A 19,764-nucleotide genomic window follows, 5' to 3' on the forward strand; every position below is an offset into this window, starting at 1 on the left:
ATATTTTAAACACTCCCCGTAAGTATGTGCCAATGTAGCCTATGGAATAAAAAGTTCTTTCCAATAGTTCAGGTTGCGGGACTTCCTGGCGGCACAGTGGTTAAGACTCTGCGCTCCCAGTGCAGGGGGCCCCGATTCAATCCCTGGTCAGTGAACTAGATCCCACATGTATGCAGCAACTGAGTTTGCATGCCACAACTAAGGAGCCCACGTGCTGCAGCTAAGGAGCCAGGCTGCCGCAACTAAGACCCAGTGCAACCAAATAAATAATAAACATTAGAAAAAATAGTTCATGTTGCCAGTGAGAATGGAAAAGAAGGGAGGGGAGATTATGCAGTCCTTACTGCCGCTTGAGAATCCGTCAAGTTTTGCCAGATCTTCCCGTTTTTAAAGTTAGGCTGGGAATCTGGTCATGAATTTTCACAAATTTTAAGCATTGCCAGATAATGAAAACTCTTATACAACTAAAAAAAAAAAAATCACCAATTGGGTCTAAGGAAACATCCCTCGAGTCCCAAGTTTGAGTTTCGTCCTAGAGGCGCTAACGAGACCAGAGGTGGCTTCTGAATGATTAATCCCCCACTTTTGGAAGCGTGTTTAGGGTGAGAGCTGGGAGCGCAGGCAGGCAGCGCCCCCTCCAGCCGCTAGGGGGAAGCAGGCTCACACCCGGCAAGGGGTACTTCTCAGGGACCTATATAGCTCTGAAAGGGGTCGTTTCCTCCTGAGACTTTGAAAAAGGTTTAAGAAGAGTACACAGAAAAGCCCTCGCACGCCCGCTCCGGCCCTCGGCCCGCCCCTCCGCCATCTTTGCGCCCCGCCCCGCCGCTACTTCCGGGTCAGTTTCGCGCCAAATTGTCCAGAACACAAAATGGAGCCCGGAAGGAGGCCCGGAGGGCTGACGTCATGCGCCCTGCCGCCAATCCTCTCCGGCGGCCCGCTCGTGGGGGGCGGGACTCGCGGGCGCAGCACGGTCCAATCGCTGGCCGCGGGGTCCCGGCGAACCAATGAGGGCGCAGCGGCCGCGGCGTCCAAACGCTGCGTCTGGTTTTTCCCGCGAAAGGCGGCGGCGGACCGTCGGGGCTCTTGTCTCTTTGGTTCCAGGGAGCGCGGGAAGGGAGAGGTGAGGCCACTGGGGCTGGGGAGTGGGCACCGCGGAGCCGGGCCCAGGGGTCGACAGGCATCTGCATTTGGGGCGCAGTAGGTCTGGGCAGGGGTTTCTCCTGGGAGAACTGGGGTAGGGGTCCGGGAGGCGGAACCGGGCTCACGCCCGTCCCGCATTCGGAGCCTAGGACCCAGGTGTCGGAGGGGACGCCGCGCGGCCCCATAACACCCCCCCCCCCACGAATCTGCTCCAGCTCCTTGTCCCCGCGCCAGGTGCAGTCATGTCGGGCTTCGACGACCCCGGCATTTTCTACAGCGACAGCTTCGGGGGCGACAACGCGGCCGATGAGGGGCAGGCCCGCAAGTCGCAGCTGCAGAGGCGCTTCAAGGAGTTCCTGCGGCAGTACCGAGTGGGCACGGACCGCACGGGCTTCACCTTCAAGTACAGGTGCGGGCCGGAGCGGTGCAGGAGGGGAGGTGCGGTCCCAGCGGTGTTTCGTCCACTCACTTGGGGCCCCGCACCCCCGTGGCGTATGGTTTTGTACGTTTCACATCTAAAGTTAACGATTGAGTGACTCACCTGGTTTCTTCGTCCAGGATTTGTTCCTGTTCATTTGTTTGTTACTGTCCTTTCGTGTAACGTCTGCGATATCTTGTAAACGAAGTTCTCAGTGGGTGCAAAAGGTGAAGATGGTAGTTATGTTTTACTTCACTCATTCATTCATTCTTCATTCCACTCAGTCACCTCCTATTGACTGAGCACCTGCTGCATGCCAGGCACTGTTCCAGGTGCTGGGCTGCAGCACTGAACGAGCTGGGCAAGGCCCTTGTTCCTGGTCATTGTACATTGGTGCCGTCGCACCAGATCCTCAGAGGCTGTTAAAATGCAGAGAACGTGAGTTTGCAGGTCCAGGCTTGGGCCTGATTGATTATTAACTAAGTGACTTCCAAGTGACGGTCTCTCTGGGCCTCAGTTTCTTCATCGGTAAAACGGCACAGCTACTCCTGCCTCCATTTATTCATGCATCAGCCGACATTGACCATCTATGTGCTGGACTCTGAGATGCAAAGATGAAAAGATTCATACTACTTGCTTTCAAGGAGCTTCTAAGTCAGTGGGAATGAGGCATAGGGAGCTACAAATAAATTACAAAGTGATAATTACCTCAAAGGAGGAATGTACAAGGGGAGTTAGGGAGGCTTCCAGGGGAGCCGAGGTGACCTTGAGCTGAGAGGAGAGTGTCGAGCATGGAAGGCATTTCAGATAGGAGCAGTTGCACGCAGGGGCAGGGTATGGGGTGGCGTGTTACAGCAAGGGGCTCTCGGGGCCAGGCTGGTTGTTATATGCGGCTCCGGACATGAGGTAGACAGGGGTGAGGCCAAGGAGGTCAGTGGCCCCCAAATATGTTTTTGGGATAATAGTCCCATAGGATGCTCTGTAAAAAGATTCTGGTGGTTGACAAGACAGGCATGGTTTCTGCTGCCTTCAATCTCCAGGTTCTAGCCGTGTGCCTTGTTAGTATCTGAGAGAGGATTAAAGGCTCCGAGGAGTCCACTGAAAGGACTGGTTTGCAGTGAGAGTCTTCCAGACACCTGTGCACAGAACCCTGTCTGTGAGCGCTGAACTGTCCTTTGATTACTGCTTGGACCCCTTCCGTGGAGCTTTCTCTGGAGGATGCCTTTCAGCAGTGGGGGGACCTCTGCAGGGTTAAATAACAGAACCGCCTGGAACTAGATGTGTTTGGGAAGCAGGGTGGCGGGGCAGTGGTGTGGGAGACTCGGGGTGCAGGCGCACCTCAGCCAGTGTTGTCTCCTCTTCTCCTTCCCCACCCCCACCCCAGGGATGAACTCAAGCGACATTATAACCTGGGGGAGTACTGGATCGAGGTGGAGATGGAGGACCTTGCCAGCTTCGACGAGGACCTGGCCGACTACTTGTACAAGCAGCCGGCTGAGCATTTGCAGCTGGTGAGTGGGACCTCCCCGTCCCCCCTGAACCCCCAGGGCTGGCCCTGCTCTGGTCACTCACAGCCTGCCCCCCTCCTCCTCTCCAGCTGGAGGAGGCTGCTAAGGAGGTGGCCGATGAGGTGACCCGGCCCCGGCCTGCTGGCGATGAGGTGCTCCAGGACATCCAAGTCATGCTCAAGTCGGATGCCAGCCCGTCCAGCATCCGTAGCCTGAAGGTGGGTCCACTCAGGCCAGTTGAAGGGTGGCGGTGGCAGCTGCATGTGAGGAGGGGCTTTGGAGAGAGACCTGGGTGCCAGCTGTGTGACCCTGAGCAGCTCACTCGACCTTTCTGAGCCTCTTTGCGCCCCTGAAAACTTAGCTCATTGGGCAAATGTTTGCTGAGTTCTTCCTGTGGGCAAGGCGTGAGTTGGGTCCTGGAGAAACAGTGGTGAACTCAGGACAAGCTGCTGTCCCCGGGGAGACTGGATAAGCCGGTGAACATCACCCATGGTCACTGTAGATGACCGTAAGAGCAATGGGAGAAACCAGGAGGGCGATGAGAAAACGTGGGGGCCCCTCTGGAAAACATCAAGAAGGCTGCTTTGAGGAGGGCACGTCTGAGTGGAGATCTGAGGGTGAGAACAGGCAGCACGCAAACAGCTGGGAGAGAACGTTCGGGGGGGCAGGGAGGGCACAGCTGGTACAAAGCCTGCGAGGCAAGGGGGGCAGGGTGTGTGCCAGGCCGAGGGAAGGACAGCCAGCATGGCTGGAGAGTGATGAGGCCGAGGGAGAGTTTGGCAGAGCCAGTCTGCCATCCAGTCTGTTTTGGTTTTATTCAACGAGCACTTATGGAGCGACTGCCCCTCGCCGGGTGCTGGGGGACCCTCACTGTAGACAGACAGGACTTGGTTCCATGGAGCTTACAGTGGGAGAAACAGACAAGGAGCAGTGAGCTGATTTCAGGTCCTGTGATACCAGTCACGAAGCAAAGGAAACAGGCAATGTGACAGTGGCCAGGGGTCCGGGAGGTGGTCGGAGAAGGCCCCTCTGAGGAAGTGATGTTGGTGCGAAAACCTGAGGGATACGCAGCCCTGTGACAGCCTGAGGGAGGAGCGTTCCAGGCTCCTGGAGAAGCAGGTGCAAAGGTACTGGGGTGGGGACAGCAGCAGGTTTCAAGGGACAGAAAGAAGCCAGTGTGGCTGGACCTCAGGGAGTGAGGGTGGGAGGAGAGGAAGGGAGGGAGTGGGTAGAGAGGCCAGATGGCCAGGGCCTTGACTGCTGTGGAAAGCAGCTTGAGTTGAAGGTTTGGTAGGAGGATGGGCCGATTCTATCTTCAAAGGTTCCCTTGGGCTGCCGTGTGAAAGAATTGATACAACAGGCAGGGGTGGGACAGGAGAGCTTCCTGAGGAGGAAGTGAGAGCCTGACGTTGGTTCTTCTGTCACGAGGTTGTCGTGAGGTGCAAATGAAAGGATGCGTGTAGCTGTGCCTTTGAACTGTGGGCCCAGGTAGTGTCACCTCTGTGTTACTCACCAGAAGGCCACGCCCCGGTCTTTGCTGGAATCCCCGTGTCCTGCAGCTTGGCTGGGGTCCCTGCCAAATCCTCCTTGATTAGCACAATGGCAGTTCTGTTCCAGAAGCAGGGCTGGGCTGTGGGCTCTTGAGGCTGTGGAGCGTGTTGGCTTCGTCTATGTGCCCAGCACCGGGGAGGGGACCTGGGACCGTGTGTGGAACTCACCCAAGCATCACGCATTTGCCTGTCTGCGGAGGCGGTATTGGACTTGTTTTGCGAGGCAGCTGTTTCCTCAGAGAAGCAAAGCTCAGCGCCACATGGGACAAGCTTCCTATTCTCAGACCCACTGGAAAACCCAGTGACTGGCCTGCCTTGGGTGACGGGTGTCCAGTGGTAGAGGAGGGGTCCTCTCTAGAAGGATCGCTTGTCGGGGTGGCTTATGGGCTGAGGCAGCCTCAGTCTTTTCCAACCCTGGGGTTCTGGAGGGCTAGGCTTCCTGCAGCTTGTAGATAGTTTTCCAGAAGACAAGCCCTGCGTGGGGGGGGTGTTCAGCAGGTCTGGGGTCCCCGGGCCGTGGCAGCAACACATGCCTCTGGTCTCACTTCTTGGGGGGGCAGCCTCCTTCCCGAACCTTTCCCCTTCCCTCCCCACCTTCTGGGCTTTGAGGGGCCTCAGCACGAACCTGTAGCCTGCCTGTCTGTCCCAGAAAAGCTCCTGGGAGGGGGAAGAAGAGATGATGTTGAAAGGAGCTTTTCTTATTTTTTGCTTTTTATTATAAAAAAAAATATCACGCAGACAAAAGTAGTGAGAATAGTGTAATGAACCCCATCTACCTTTGCTTGGATTTAATGGCTGTTAACATTTTGCCTTATTTGCTTTTTTCTTTTTTCTGCTAAAGTATTTTATTTTATTTATTTTTTAAATAAATTTATTTATGTACTTATTTATTTTTGGCTGTGCTGGGTCTTCGTCACTGTGTGCGGGCTTTCTCTAGTTGTGGTGAGCGGGGGCTACTCTTCGTTGCCGTGCGCGGGCTTCTCGTTGCAGAGCATGGGCTCTAGGCGCGTGGGCTTCAGTAGTTGTGGCACGTGGGCTCAGTAGTTGTGGCACGTGAGCTTCAGTAGTTGTGGCGCCACAGGACTTAGTTGCTCCACGGCATGTGGGATCTTCCCGGACCAGGGCTCGAACCCGCGTCCCCTGCGTTGGCAGGCGGATTCCTAACCACTGCGCCACCAGAGAAGCCCCCTGCTAAAGTATTCTAAAGTAAGTTACAGACATGGTCCTGTATCCCTGAATACTTCAGTACACATTAGAAAAAGATTCTCTTACGTGATCTCAGGTGTTCCCGGCTCCCTTTAACCAGCCACCCTCCCCGTGGCTCTGTTGCAGTCGGACACGATGTCACACCTGGTGAAGATCCCCGGCATCATCATTGCCGCCTCTGGGGTCCGTGCTAAGGCCACCCGCATCTCCGTCCAGTGCCGCAGCTGCCGCAACACCCTCACCAACGTCGCCATGCGCCCCGGCCTGGAGGGCTACGCCCTGCCCAGGAAGTGCAACACGTGAGTGGGCTCTGCATGGCCCTGTGGCACGGTGGGGGTGACAGGGTGACATCTCAGTGGAGATGTGAAGGAGGAGGACCCGGCCTGCACCACCTGCAGCAGGGAGGGGCTGGGGCAGCGGTGTGCCCTGTGGGCCTGGGGCAGACCTGATGCCCTGGGGCGGTGGCGTCCCTCTGCAGTGGGGAGTTCTGTCCCTCCAGGGCGCCCAGACAACCTGTGCCGGGAGCCAGGGTTGGGAGTCCGCCGGGAGTCTTCTACAGCAAACCTTGGCTCGCTGGGGCAGGTCTGGAGGGAAGGCCCAGGAACATGCCAGGCTCCTTCGTTTACACATTGCCTGCGGCTGCATTTGCGCTTCGGAGGCAGAGTGTGTGGCCTCGTGGCCCACAAAACTGAAAATGTTTGTCTCTGGCTCCTTACAGAAAACCATTGCTGACCCCTGATCGCAAGGGCCCCTGCCCTCTCTGGCTGCTGGTTCCCCTCAGCTTCCTGACCTCAGGCCTCAGCCACCTTTCTTTTCTCTATACTTAATCCCCTTGCCTGTCTCGGGCTTTGAATACCGTTTGTGTGCAGGTCTCCCCACTCCTAGCCCTGTGGGTATCCCCCGCTGAGCTGCCCTCCTTTAGGGCCTTCTCCCAGGGTCCCGGAGACCCCTAGCTTGTTGCTGGCCTTGGGGCTCTGGGGGCAGCTCTGGTGACCCTTCTCCTCCCCACCGACAGGGATCAGGCCGGGCGCCCCAAGTGCCCGCTGGATCCATACTTCATCATGCCGGACAAGTGCAAGTGCGTGGACTTCCAGACCCTGAAGCTGCAGGAGCTGCCGGATGCGGTGCCCCACGGCGAGATGCCCAGACACATGCAGCTCTACTGCGACAGGTGAGCGGGCTCCCTGGCCGTGCCCCTGAGTTGGGTGCCGCGAGTGGCTGGCTGAGCGCAGTGGGGTGCGGGGGAGGGTGGCTGGTTACAGGACACTTGCTCTGTGCCTGGTGCCGCCCCCATGCTTCCTCTCATCTCGTCTCCCCATAATCTGCAGGGGTGGGTCCACCCCTCTTTGCAGACGAGGATGTGTGACCGGCTCAGTGAGTGGAGGGGCTGGGCTGCCTGCGTCCTTCCTGCAGAGTCTCCGCAGCCCTTTTAGAACTGGGAGGCCCAGAGCTGGACAGCCAGTAGCTGGGGGAGCCTCTTTCCAGCCTGACGCCCACCCCAGGCTTTCTGTTAAGATTCTTCCTTGGATGTTGCTGGGTGATGGGAAAGGGGGAGAGGGTACTGGGCCAGCCCGGTCCCCTCCTGGTGACCTGGGAGGAAGGTGTGGAGTTGTGGACTGGGCTTCTTCAGCTGGGCTCCTGCACCCCGACATCACGTGCAGATGGTCTGTGCTGCACGTTTCTCTGAGGAGGGGCTCCGTAGGTCATAAGCTTCCTTAGTGGCTGTGGAAGGTGTAGAGGTCAGGCTCTTGGGCAAGTTACATGGGCTCCTTACCAGGAGAATGGGGACAGTGACAGGCCTTAACCTCATCAGGCTGCTGGGAGATTTAAATTGGAAAATGCATGTTGAGTGTGTAGCACGGTTCCTTTTTCTTTCTTTTTTTTTTTTTTTTTTTTGGTCGAGATATAGTTGTTTTACAATGTTGTGTTAGTTTCTACTGTATAGAGAAGTGGAGTTCCCTGTGCTATACAGCAGGTTCTCATTCGTTACCTGTTTTATACATATTAGTGTGTATATGTCAATCCCAATCTCCCAATTCATCCCACCCCCCTTTTCCCCCACTTGGTGTCCATACATTTGTCCTCTACACTGTGTCTCTAGCACAATTCCTTAATACAGATTAAATATTCGGTATTTATTAGATTATTCAAATGGTCTATGATTAGATTATTCAAAGCTGAGGAAGTGGGGTCTGGGAAGAGGGGAGTCATAGAACGTTAACAAAGACAGTGAGGGTCCTTTAGAGGATATGACTCTAGTGGATAAAGCACTTTTGAGTCTCGTACCTCACTTGATCCCACAGTAACCCAGCAGGTCAGATCACTTTATCATCCCCTCCCAGGCTCAGAGAGGTGACACAGCTTCTAAGCAGCAGAGTACGGATACATGCCCCAGTGTCCTTTCTGTGCTGCACAGGCTGGAGGGGCTCAGAGACTTCCCTGTTTCTCTCTCTTTCTTTCTCTACATATATATATATATATACACACATATATATACATATATGTATTTTAAAGTATTTATTTGCTTATTTAGCTGTGCTGGGTCTCAGTTGCGGCAACGTGGGATCTTTGTTGCGACATGTGGTATCTTTTGTTGTGGCGCTCAGGCTTCTGTCTGGTTGTGGCGCGCAGGCTTAGTTGCCCTGCGGCATGTGGGATCTTAGTTCCCCGACCAGGGATCAAACCCGTGTCCCCTGCGTTGGAAGGCGGATTCTTAACCACCGGAGCACCAGGAAAGTCCCTCAACACCTTTTTTTTTTAAAAGAGGAAATTAAAATCCAGAGGCAGAATGACTTGGCTGAGCTCGTGGAGCCGTGAAAGAGGCAGAAGCGGCGCGCGGCCCTTGCAGGGAAGCTGGGAGGGCGTGAGGAGGGGGGCTTCCCCTGAGATGGCCGAGGGGGGGTCCTGCAATGCGTCTGACAGCAGATGAGATGGAGGCGGGGCACCTGAGGGGCTGGGGTGGGCGCCCCCCCAACTCCAACCAGCATAATGGATGAGCTCCTGAGGCCCGTGGAGGGGTCAGGCCAAGGCCTGTCTTCCTCCCAGCAGCTGGGCCGTCCAAGCATGGGCTGGGTTGTGGTGGGAGGGAGAGGGCCCTGGGCGGTGCGGGGACTGGAGCCCACGGTGCTGGGGCCTCGTGTAGAGATGGCGAGGTGGATGGATGGCGAGTGTGACGGGGTCGGGGGAGCCGGGGGCTCCCTGCCCCCACCAGCCTCTCACCTTCTTCCTCCCCATCCTCTTCTCAGGTACCTGTGTGACAAGGTCGTCCCTGGGAACAGGGTCACCATCATGGGCATCTACTCCATCAAGAAGTTTGGCCTGACCACCAGCAGGGGCCGCGACAGGGTGGGCGTGGGCATCCGGAGCGCCTACATTCGGGTCCTGGGCATCCAGGTGGACACAGATGGCTCCAGTGAGTGTGCTTTGGGCCGAACCCCCGTCGTCCCTCCCCTGGGCTGTCGGTGGGCCTCGTCCTGGTCTCCCCGTGTCCACCTTTGCCCCTGCACTCTGTCCCCCACGGCAGCCGGGTGAGTGGTGCTGTTCTCACCAGAGACGCTGTGTCACCCCCGTCGGCAAGATGGAAGATGTCCCTGAGGGCCCCTGTCACCTGGTCCTCCTCAGGTCACCCCCCCGCCCTCCACACTCTTCCGCTTGCTCACTGGACCCTGGAACACACAGGCCCACGCCTGGTGCAGAGACCTGGGGTTCTGTCTTCGCTCAGACTGACGCTTGTGCTGCCTGGCTCTGAGGGCCCTGCTCTGGGAGGCCCTGGGCCGGCCCAGGGCGGTGGGCCGCAGGCAGCACGTTCTCCCTCAGGGCGCTCACGCAGGCCCCTGCTCTGCCCGCCCAGGCCGCAGCTTTGCTGGGGCCGTGACCCCGCAGGAGGAGGAGGAGTTCCGGCGCCTGGCTGCCCTCCCCAGCGTCTACGAGGTCGTCTCCAAGAGCATCGCCCCCTCCATCTTCGGGGGCACAGACATGAAGAAGGCCATCGCCTGCCTGCTCTTTGGGGGTTCCCGAAAGAGGTGGGTGTCCAGGCCCCCCAGGTCCGGGGAGGGGAATTAGTGACTTGCCCGCAGGAGGGCAGCTGCCAGGTGGTCAGGACATGAATGCCCTTTTCATTTATTTGCCCAGGACCCTCAGCCCCGCCTGCCCCTCTCAGGCACCCTCCCCGCCTCCCAGGCTGGCTGCCAGCCGGCTGGGGGCTGGCCCACACCCTTCCTCCGGAGCGGTTGCCCGGCCCTGGCTAGGCCGGGGCCTTGGCGGTGTGAGGGGCCTGGCCGGTGCCGGGGAGAGCTCGGGCTTGGAGTCTGAGACCGGGGTGACATCTCTCAGGGCTGCTTATTTACCTTGCGACCTTGGGCAAGAGACACCACTTCTCTGAACCCAAGTCTCCACATGAATAAGACGGGTGAAAGCCTCTTACTCAGGGGACGTCCCGTCCTTTTAAGATAAAATAGTAGAGGTAGAGGAAGTAATAATATTAGCAGCTACCAGTTACCGAGTTCTTACCACGTGCCAGACATTCTTCTGAGTGCTTTTATGTGTTTCCAACCCAGTCAGTCCCCAGATTAGCCCTGTGAGAAAGCTACAATCGAGCCCATTTCACAGATGAGGAAGTTGAGGCATAGAGAGCTAAAGGGACTTGCTCACAGGCACGTGCGCTGGGGCCAGGAGCCTGCCCTCGCGGTGTCCCCTCCACAGTACTGCGTGCGGCCCGCTGGTGGCTCCCTCTCTTTCCTTCTTTCCAGCTGGGTTGGGGGGTGTTTATCAGATGCTGACTGTGTGTGCCCAAGCCCAGCTCTAAGTGCCGTTTCCTCTGAACCTCCCCTCCCTTGGAAGCAAGTTACCACGGATGAGACTAGGGGACACAGCTCGCTATGAACGTGGCTCTCAGGCCAGAGCCCCTGCCTCCCCGCCTGCTCTGAGGCTCATGACAGGTCGGGGGGGCCGCCAGCCAGACCACTGTGACCAACCAGCCCTGGGTTTCTCGCCTTGCTCACCTGGCCCGCCTGCCCGCCTTCCCCCAGGCTCCCCGATGGCCTCACTCGCCGAGGAGACATCAACCTGCTGATGCTGGGGGACCCGGGGACGGCCAAGTCCCAGCTGCTGAAGTTTGTGGAGAAGTGCTCTCCCATCGGGGTGAGTGCCCAGGGTGACCTCTGTCCGCCTTAGCTGCGCCGCGGAGAGGAAGGCTGCGGGCGGGGCCGCAGAGGATAGAGGAGGAAGGGGGCCGACGGCATGTGTAGGTTTGGGGCAGCAGGCGGAGTGCTGGACTCGATGGGGTTTGTTTGGTCTCAGCCTGGCTGGTAATTGGCTGTGGGCCTTGAGCAAGTCACCCAATCTCTCTGAGTCTCAGTTTATCCATCCGCTAAGTCTTAACGTTGATAGCAATAGATGACAAGGGACTCAGGGTGGGGATGCCTTTCCTGGGAGTCAGGAGTCGACCCAGCCCCGAGGCCCCCTGGAATACTGTCACTGCTCTCCTCTCGGCCTCAGTTTGCTCCTCCGTGAGCTGGGCCCCCAGGGGCTGCTTCATGGGACAGTCGTGGGGTTCAGGTGAGTGATGGATGTGAACGCTCCCCTGTGGGAGAGCCGCCAGGCTGGGGCTGGGGCGGTCCGCCCATCAGAGGAGGAACACTGAGATTGTCTGTGCTCTGCAGCCAGCTGTGATGTGTGACCTTGGTTGAGCCCTAGCTCCTGGGGCCCCTTTACTTACTGGGTCAGCATGGAGCCATGATGGGCCCTGACCCTCCCGCCTCCCTCCCCCAGGTGTACACGTCCGGGAAAGGCAGCAGCGCGGCTGGCCTGACAGCCTCGGTGATGAGGGACCCCTCGTCCCGGAACTTCATCATGGAGGGGGGAGCCATGGTCCTGGCCGATGGTGGGGTCGTCTGTATCGATGAGTTTGACAAGGTGAGCCTGGCAGGGTGAGGTGGTGGCTCAGTGGTGGTGGTGCCTGCTGGCCGCGGGCTGGGCGTGTGGCCTTCTGTGCTTGGACGGCAGAAACCACCTGTGATGTGGAGACCTCCCGGTACTATCGGGAAGTAGCTGCACCTCTCCGAGCCTCAGTTTCCGCACCTGAGAGTGGGGAGAGGAGAGCCAAGCCCACACACTGTCCCCGTGACTAGAGGTGACCCGGTTCCTGCCATCGGCCTGGCACAGGGTCGGGACTTGGGAATGGTAGCTCCTGTAGGGTTTCCTGCTGCCACCGTGCCCCGGCCCCTCACCTGGGTCTAGTGGACGTTTCTATCTCCTACACAGATGCGAGAAGACGACCGCGTGGCCATCCACGAGGCCATGGAACAGCAGACAATCTCCATCGCCAAGGTGAGCATCCTCCCTGGTCCAGCCCGGCAGAGCTGTTCCGGGGTGCTGGGAGGGGCCGGGTTCTGGCCCCGTCCTCAGGCTGCCCTGAGCGGCCCGACCTCTGTTGGCCGCAGCAGTGGTCCTGGAATCCTGTGTGTGTGCGTGTGTGCGTGCAGGCATGGGTGTGCGCACCTGAGAGGGCTGTGACCCCGCGTTCCCATCTCCCTGTCCTCTGCTTCCCCCCACGCTTCCCTGTCAGGCCGGCATCACCACCACCCTCAACTCCCGCTGCTCAGTCCTGGCTGCTGCCAACTCAGTGTTTGGCCGCTGGGACGAGACGAAGGGGGAGGACAACATCGACTTCATGCCCACCATCCTGTCCCGTTTCGACATGATCTTCATCGTCAAGGACGAGCACAACGAGGAGAGGGATATGGTGCGTGGGGGGCTGGACTCCAGCCAGGCCCGCGGTTCTAGGGGTTGGGGGGCGAGGGTGGGCAGACAAGGGGCTTGACCCGAAGTCCTGGCCCCCAGATCGGCCCGTGAGTGGGCCACCAAGGAGGCGGGGTTGTGGATTCCAGGAGCGCTGCACTGGGCGTCCCGGGTCCTACCTCTCCTGTGCTCGATGTGCCGTGAGATTTGGGGTCAGTCATTCCCTGGGTGTCGGTCCCTTCTGTGTGAAATGAGGGGGTTGGCCTTTGGATGCAAGTACTAGAACCCCAGTTCCGGTCAGTCAGCTTCTGAAAGGAACTCCAGCGCTTACGTAATGGACAAGCCTGGAGGTGCGAGGCTCGGCTGGGTCAGGTCTCTGGGTCGTCTGGGCGCCGCTGTCTCTGCCTCTCGGCCTGGCCTCCTTTAGTGGAGGCTTGTTCTCAGGCAGCTGCACCTCGTGGTGGCAGAGAGGGGCCTGGCAGCCTGGCATCTCTAGGATGTCGTCTTACCAGCTGACAACCCACAGGAAAAGCGAGGGCCTCCTCCTCTCCACCACTTCTAGCCCTGGCAGCTCTTCCCTCCCTGCCTGCTCCACCTCTGTGTTGGGACCTGGCTTGGGAAGGCTTGTGGGCTGACCCCGTGTCCCCTCTGCCTCCCAGATGCTGGCCAAACACGTCATCACTCTGCACATGAGCGCGCTGACACAGACCCAGGCCGTGGAGGGCGAGATCGACCTGACCAAGCTAAAGAAGTTCATCGCCTACTGCCGCGCGTGAGTCCTGGATGCAGGCCCCCCAGGGGTGGGGCTGCCCGGCTCCCCTGGAGTGGGAGAGGGCCCCATTCAGGATGTCTGAGATCGGGCCCTGAGGATTTTAGCTCTGCTCCTTCCTGACCCCGCACAGTTGCTCAGTGGCTCTTGGCCTCAGTTTCTCCATCTCCGAAGCGAAGGTGGAGAATTTAGATTGTCTCTGGACTTCTCTGGCGGTCCAGTGGTTAAGACTCCACGCTCCCGATGCAGGGGGCATGGGTTCAATCCCTGGTCGGGGAACTAAGATACTGCATGCTGCACGGTGAGGCCAAAAAAATAAAAAGAATTTAGATGGCCTTGAAGACCCCCTTGACTCTGGTGTGCAGGGAGGCTTGTGGACATGGGCTCTGGGTAACTCCTGCCCCCACTGTGTGACCTTGGGCAAGTCAGTTGAGCCTCGCTTTCCTGGGGTGGTTGTGTCCTAGGGTTTTTGTAAGGATCACACAAAATGATGAGTGAGTGGCACAGCCCTGCACCAGGTAAATACTCAGTAAATGGCAGCTGCAACCTTAAATATTGTTGTTCTCACAGATGACAATGACAATAGTCATACACATAGTAATTAGTCTGTGCCAGATGTTATCCTGAGAGTTTTATGTATAAGTGAACACCATCCCTCTCCCCAGACCTATGAGGTTGGTGTATTATTCCATTTTACAGATGGGGAAGCTGAGGCAGAGAAAGCTTAAGTAACTTGTCCAGGGTCACAGACAGGAGGTAGTGGAGCCAAGACTTGAACCCAGGTACCTGGCTCCAAAGGCTGTGCTTTTAGCCCCTGTACCAAGATTCTAGACACACACCTCAGCTGTCTCTTACTGGAACTAAAACCCAAGGGTGGAGGAATCTTTGAGTGCCTTTCTAATGGGAGGTGAAGTGCTGCATTCAGGTGGGTCCCTACTCACCGCTTCCTCCTGGGTGATGGGTAGTGCGGTGCCCATTGGTACCTGGGTCTTTGTCATGCCTGAGCTCTTCATGGCCCTGTCCTCAGAGGCTTGGGCCCTTGGGTGTGAGTCTGAGAGCCCCAGATTCTAGTCCTCCCTTGACGCCAGGTCCCACGTGGCTTATGGGGAGTTTCCTCCCTCCCTCTGGCCTTGCCCACCTCATCCGCAGCATGAGGGTTGGATTAGGTGAGCTAAGGCTTGCCTTAAATCAGTGACAGTTCAGTTGGCTGGGGGGGGGCTGCGGGGTGGTGGGGGTAGATCCTGAGCAGACACCCCTGCTGCTCCCCTCCCCCACCCCCAGCCTGGCGTGCTCCCTGCCCTGGACAGCGGTCTCTGGGAGCCTCTTGTGGGTGTCATTGTGCATCTTGTCCCTGAATGTGTTGGGGGGAGGACCGCTGAGAGGCCACCGTCTGGTGGGCCCGGAAAGCGTATGTCTGCAAGCCAGCAGAGGGCCGGGGATGGGGTGAGTACCCCAAGATTTCTTCCTGGCCTCATGGCAGCCACTCCCCATCCTGCAGGAAGTGTGGCCCTCGGCTGTCGGCAGAGGCTGCAGAGAAGCTGAAGAACCGGTACATCATCATGCGGAGCGGGGCCCGTCAGCACGAAAGGGACAGTGACCGCCGCTCGAGCATCCCCATCACCGTGCGGTGAGCAGGCGGGCAGGCCAGGGCCGGGCTGGGCAGAGGGCCTCGCTTTAAAGGCACGATGTGCCCAGCAAGTCTGGGGCCGGGGCTGTTGCTGACTGCGTGGTGCAGGCCGTGGTCAGGGCTGCGGGGCAGGGAGCACTCCTTTGGGAGTGAAAACGGTGGCCTCCCTGATCATCTGTATCTCTTGTTTTGTTTACTCTTGAGAAAATCTGGAACCCTTTCTTCTGAATTCGGTCTAGCTTCCCTCATCACTGGGAAGCCTGAGGGTGAAGGAGGGTCCAGGCTGGGACCTGGGGTCCAGGGAGACCTGGTCCTAGCCTCCAGCCCACTGTGTGACTGCAGGGAAATTGCTTTCCTTTTCTGGATCACAGTTTTCTCAGCTGTTAGTTCTTGTCACTCTTGTGAGTTTATGCAGTAGAGTGACTAAGAGCTTGAACCTACCTCGTTTGAATCTTGCTTCCAGCACTGATTAGTTAGAAGTGGATTTGGCTGTGTGTAATAGAAAACCCACGTGAAGTAGCTTAAGTAAATTGGGAGTTTATTTTTCTCTTCTGTAAAAACATTTGAGGGTAGGTAGTCCTACCTATGTGATGGCTCCTCAGTCATCAGCAACCTGGGCTCCTTCAGGTTCACCCTTATCCTCATCGTCCAGGATGGCTGCTGGAACTCCAGCCATCACCTCCACATTCCAGGTGGCTGGAGAGGAAGAAAAAGAAAGGTCCATCTTTTAAGGACACTTCCTGAAGTTCCCATAAAATATTTGGACTTACAGCTTACTGGCCACATCTTAGTCACACAGACACATCTAGACGCAAGAGAGTCTGGGAAATGTCTTTTAGGTGGGCGCCACTTGCTAGAATAGAAGTCGGGGTTCTGTTACTGAGGGAGATGGATCACGGGGACAGCCAGCAGTCACCCCTGTACTCTTAGTGCCTGGGGCAGGCACCTCCTGGAGGTCAGGGTGGGATGAGGAGAGAAGATGGGCTGAGTCCGCCCTGGCGTCCCGTCGCTCCCACACAGGCAGCTGGAGGCCGTCGTGCGCATTGCTGAGGCCCTCAGCAAGATGAAGCTGCAGCCCTTTGCCACGGAGGCAGATGTGGAGGAGGCTCTGAGGCTCTTCCAGGTGTCCACGCTGGACGCCGCCTTGTCCGGCACCCTGTCAGGTGAGCAGACGCGGGGACCCAGGCTCGGGTGGCTTGTGGGCTCCGTGGGCAGGGCTCATGCTGGACACCTGCTGTGCTTGTTGCTTCTCTGCATTGCTTCTCCATGCTTCCTCCTGGGAGTAAGCCCGTCTCCTGTCCCCAGCCCCCACCAGCCAGTTTCCCCCAAGATGGGAAGAACAGCTTCTCTCCAGACTCTGGAGCACAATTCTTTTGACCCAGTTCATTATTATAATTCACAATTTTATCATCCGTTAAGAATGGTAGTTGGCACCTGTTTTTTTGACTGCACCACGCAGCATATGGAATTTCCCTGACCAGGGATCGAACCTGTACCCCCTGCAGTGGAAACATGGAGACTTAACCACTGGACCTCCAGGGAAGTCTGCATGAACCCCTGTTTTTGAGCCGTAACCATTTGAGTGCTTCCAGAGCTCTTCCTCCGTTTCACTTACAGCTGCCCTCAAAACCCCCAGAAGCCAGGCTGGGCACTTAGCCCTTCACCTCTTAGAGATGGGAAAACTGACACCCAAAGAGGCCTTTTCACAGTGCCCAAGGTCACCATTCGCCCAGCTAGAATGCAGGTCTCTTGACCCCGAGGCCAGCGGGGTTCAAGCTGCCGTTAAGTCCTGCTGCCTGCTTCGGGCTCAGCCTCTGAGCACCTCTGGAGCGCTGATTCTGTGCCACGCTCCCCTGGGACGAATTCATTCCTTCCCCAGCAGGTACTTAGTGCTTAGAATTTGCCGGGCTGTTCTAGGTGCTGGGAGTCTAGGAGTGAGCAGATCTCTAAGACCGCGCCTTGTGAGGCCCCCCTTCTCCACGGGGGAGACGCAGCAAAGAGGCAAACAGATCAAGCTCAGGGGGTAAAGAGCACGGAGGGGAGAAGCCCAGCAGGTCAGGAATATTGGGGACCATCCTCGGGTGGTCCGGGTGGGCTCTGAGGAGGTGGCAGGAAGCAGGGACTGGCGTGAGTGAGGACACATGGCTCCCCAGAGTGTGGGGTTGGGCACCGCACGTAGAGTGAGGACTGAGTGGCAAGACCCCAAGGACAGCAGGCTCGGCGTGTTCAAGGGCCCGTGTGGCTGGAGCCAGGGAGGTGGGTGGTGTCTGATCGCCCCGCCGTCCCCTCGGTGAAGATGACTCAGCCTCTGCCCTGGAAGGCCTTCCTGGCAGCGAAACGGGAGCTGGGCTTCGCAGGCTGGGTAGGAGTTTACCTTGCAGACTCATTTCAACTTGGAGCCTTGACGTCCCTCTCTGTGGCTCCCCCACCACGGTCCCAACCCTCTCTGTAGCTGAAACACCAAGGCCTTTGCAGGCCTGGGTCAGCAGGGGAGATCCATCCTGGGGCAATAGTTGGAAATTACGAGCCTGCTTGCCTGGGCTGCTTGCTGGGGTGCCTCACAGATGTGGTCTCCGGGGCAGCCTGCGCGCCCTTCTGGGTCACTGCTGGGTCCCCTCCAGCTCTCCATCTGAGATAGATTCCTCCAGGAAGTCTTCCTGCTGCTGCCTATCCAGCTGCCTGGGGGCCAGGTGCTGTTGTCAGCTCGTGGCCGTCCTCAGAGCCCTCTAGTGGCTGTTCTGCTCACCAGAATCAAAGAAAAACCTGTGCCGTGGCCTCCAGGGCCCACAGGACGTGCCCCCACTCTGGCCATGTCCCTGGCCCGCTGACCGAGTTTTGATTGAGATGGGCATATTTCCCACCTCCAGGCCTTTGCACCTGCTGTCCCCTCTGCTTGCAGTATCCTTCCCACATGTCAGCCCCATCCCTGACCCTGGGTCTCTGTCGGTCATCTCGGTCAGGCCCTGGTTGTCCCCGGGCACGCTCTTCCTCTTCCTCTCATTTTCTCTTCCGGGCCTGGCTCACTCTTACCCGCTGTGGGCAGACTGTGGTCCCCACCCACCCGTCTCCCTCCTCACACCCACAGGGGTGGAGGGCTTCACCAGCCAGGAGGACCAGGAGCTGCTGAGCCGCATCGAGAAGCAGCTCAAGCGCCGCTTCGCCATTGGATCCCAGGTGTCGGAGCACAGCATCATCCAGGACTTCACCAAGCAGGTGGGCCTTCCCGGCGTCCCGGTGGGAGTCCTGCGGGCTCCCTGTGGCCTCGTTCCCAGCCACCTAACACTGCGTCCTGTTGCTCAGCAGACAGGCCCAGGATGGGGAAGGGGCAGCTGTTCCTCGGCCCGGGTCCGTCCCCAGTGTGCCTCCCCTTGTGACTTTCTCTGTCACGTTGTGGGGAGAGGAGAGGTGGCTGAGGTCCTGCTGGAGTCTGCCAGGCTTCCCCAGCCCTCTATCTCTCCCTTCGCCTCATTGCCTGGCCTTTGTGTGTGGGGGAAAGGGAGGGGCAGAGCCAGGAGGATGAGCCACCCAGCTCGCCGGGGACAGTGCTCTTGACCCCATAGAGAAGGGATGGGTCTTCTAGAAGCTGTGCACAACTTGTCACCGTCTTTGAAATCGCAGGGACAATCCCAGGTTCTGGGCTCTGCTCCCCTCATGTGCGTCATCTCCTCTTGATCCTCAGAGCAGTTTTATGCAGTAGGTGATACCACGCCGGCTTGAGAGACGAGCAGACGGAGGCTTACAGGGCTTTAGGGGCGTCAGGAGCTCGGGTTCTAGAGTCACGTGGGCTCAGCTGAGGTCTCAGCTCTACTACTTAATTGCTGTGTGACTTGGAGTGAGTGACTTAGCTTCTCCGTGCCTCAGTTTCCTCTTCTGTATAAAGGTGATGATCACAGTACCAGCTGCGTGAGGTTGTTACGGGATAGAACGAGTTCAAGTATGTGAAGACTTAGAACAGGGCCTGGCACGTGGTAGTCGCTCAGGAAGTGTGAGCTTGTCTTAGGATGCAGAGAGGCAGGATGTGAAGGCTGGAGAGTCCCCCATGAGCACGGGACACCTGGGCTTCCGGAGGGAGGGGTGTCTGGGGTTCCGTGGGAGGCACGCCCCTCATCCGACCCCGTGTCCTGCAGAAATACCCGGAGCACGCCATCCACAAGGTCCTGCAGCTCATGCTGCGGCGGGGCGAGATCCAGCATCGCATGCAGCGTAAGGTCCTCTACCGCCTCAAGTGAGCTGCGCCTCCCGCTGCAGGAATGCTGTTGCCACCCCACCTCCACTTCCTTGAGCCTCCCACGCGCTCTGGACAGAGGGACCCCAGCTGCCCTGCCTCGCTGCGTCTGGCTTCTGCCTCAGCGTGCAGATCCAGGAAAGGTGCTTTTGGAGTTTATTGAAATAATAAAGCCGTGTTGTGTTTGGATGTCTGTGGGCTTCTGCACTGGGTGGCCTGTCACCCCCATCCTGCCCTCATGCGGGGCAAGGACAGGCTTTGGAATCTGACAGACCTGGGTTTCTGACCTGCGTCTGCCCCTTGGGCTCCTGGGCAGGGCTTTCACCTCTGTGCTCAGGTTCTGCAGCTGCTCAGTGGGGAGGGTCCAGCGCACATCTTGCCAGCACTGGTGAGAGTTCAGCAAGATCCAGTGTGCGGAGGTGCTTGGGAAAGTCCGTAGCTGTTCCCCAGCAGCCAATGTGTGGGTGACAGCCGTGGGTTTGCATCAGACTGGATTCACCGAAACTTGCCACGCCTCAGTTTCCTAATCTGTAAATGGGGGTGACACAGGGTTGAGTTTAGGAGAAGAGAGCTACTGGTAGTG

At 58.0% G+C, this 19,764-nt stretch overlaps 1 protein-coding gene across 1 annotated transcript; it reads left to right on the forward strand.

Moving 5' to 3' along the window:
* The first annotated feature begins 767 nt into the window (after positions 1-767).
* Positions 768-19,370, forward strand: MCM5 (minichromosome maintenance complex component 5). Its single transcript, XM_027107494.1, has 17 exons — positions 768-1,120; positions 1,375-1,549; positions 2,943-3,069; positions 3,156-3,284; positions 5,949-6,121; positions 6,838-6,993; positions 9,068-9,234; positions 9,673-9,844; positions 10,850-10,961; positions 11,592-11,735; positions 12,084-12,149; positions 12,388-12,564; positions 13,220-13,332; positions 14,828-14,956; positions 15,977-16,119; positions 18,042-18,169; positions 19,084-19,370. Exons 2-17 carry the CDS (start codon positions 1,383-1,385, stop codon positions 19,183-19,185), a joined length of 2,205 nt encoding a protein of 734 aa, XP_026963295.1. The 5' UTR covers positions 768-1,120; positions 1,375-1,382; the 3' UTR covers positions 19,186-19,370.
* The last annotated feature ends 394 nt before the right edge of the window (positions 19,371-19,764 follow it).

Source organism: Aethalodelphis obliquidens, unplaced genomic scaffold, assembly GCF_003676395.1.
Source record: "Aethalodelphis obliquidens isolate GAN/ISIS:26980383/991018 unplaced genomic scaffold, ASM367639v1 scaffold8, whole genome shotgun sequence".
Classification (NCBI taxonomy): Eukaryota; Metazoa; Chordata; class Mammalia; order Artiodactyla; family Delphinidae; genus Aethalodelphis; species Aethalodelphis obliquidens.

What these genes read in the sequence shown, in the direction of transcription:
- MCM5 (XM_027107494.1), top strand. Translation starts at nt 1,383, where the DNA reads ATGTCGGGCTTCGACGACCCCGGCATTTTCTACAGCGACAGCTTCGGG. An exon ending in CTGCCCAGGAAGTGCAACAC is followed by an intron (nt 6,122 to 6,837) that starts GTGAGTGGGCTC and finishes CCCCACCGACAG; the next exon opens with GGATCAGGCCGGGCGCCCCA. An exon ending in AGACAATCTCCATCGCCAAG is followed by an intron (nt 12,150 to 12,387) that starts GTGAGCATCCTC and finishes CTTCCCTGTCAG; the next exon opens with GCCGGCATCACCACCACCCT.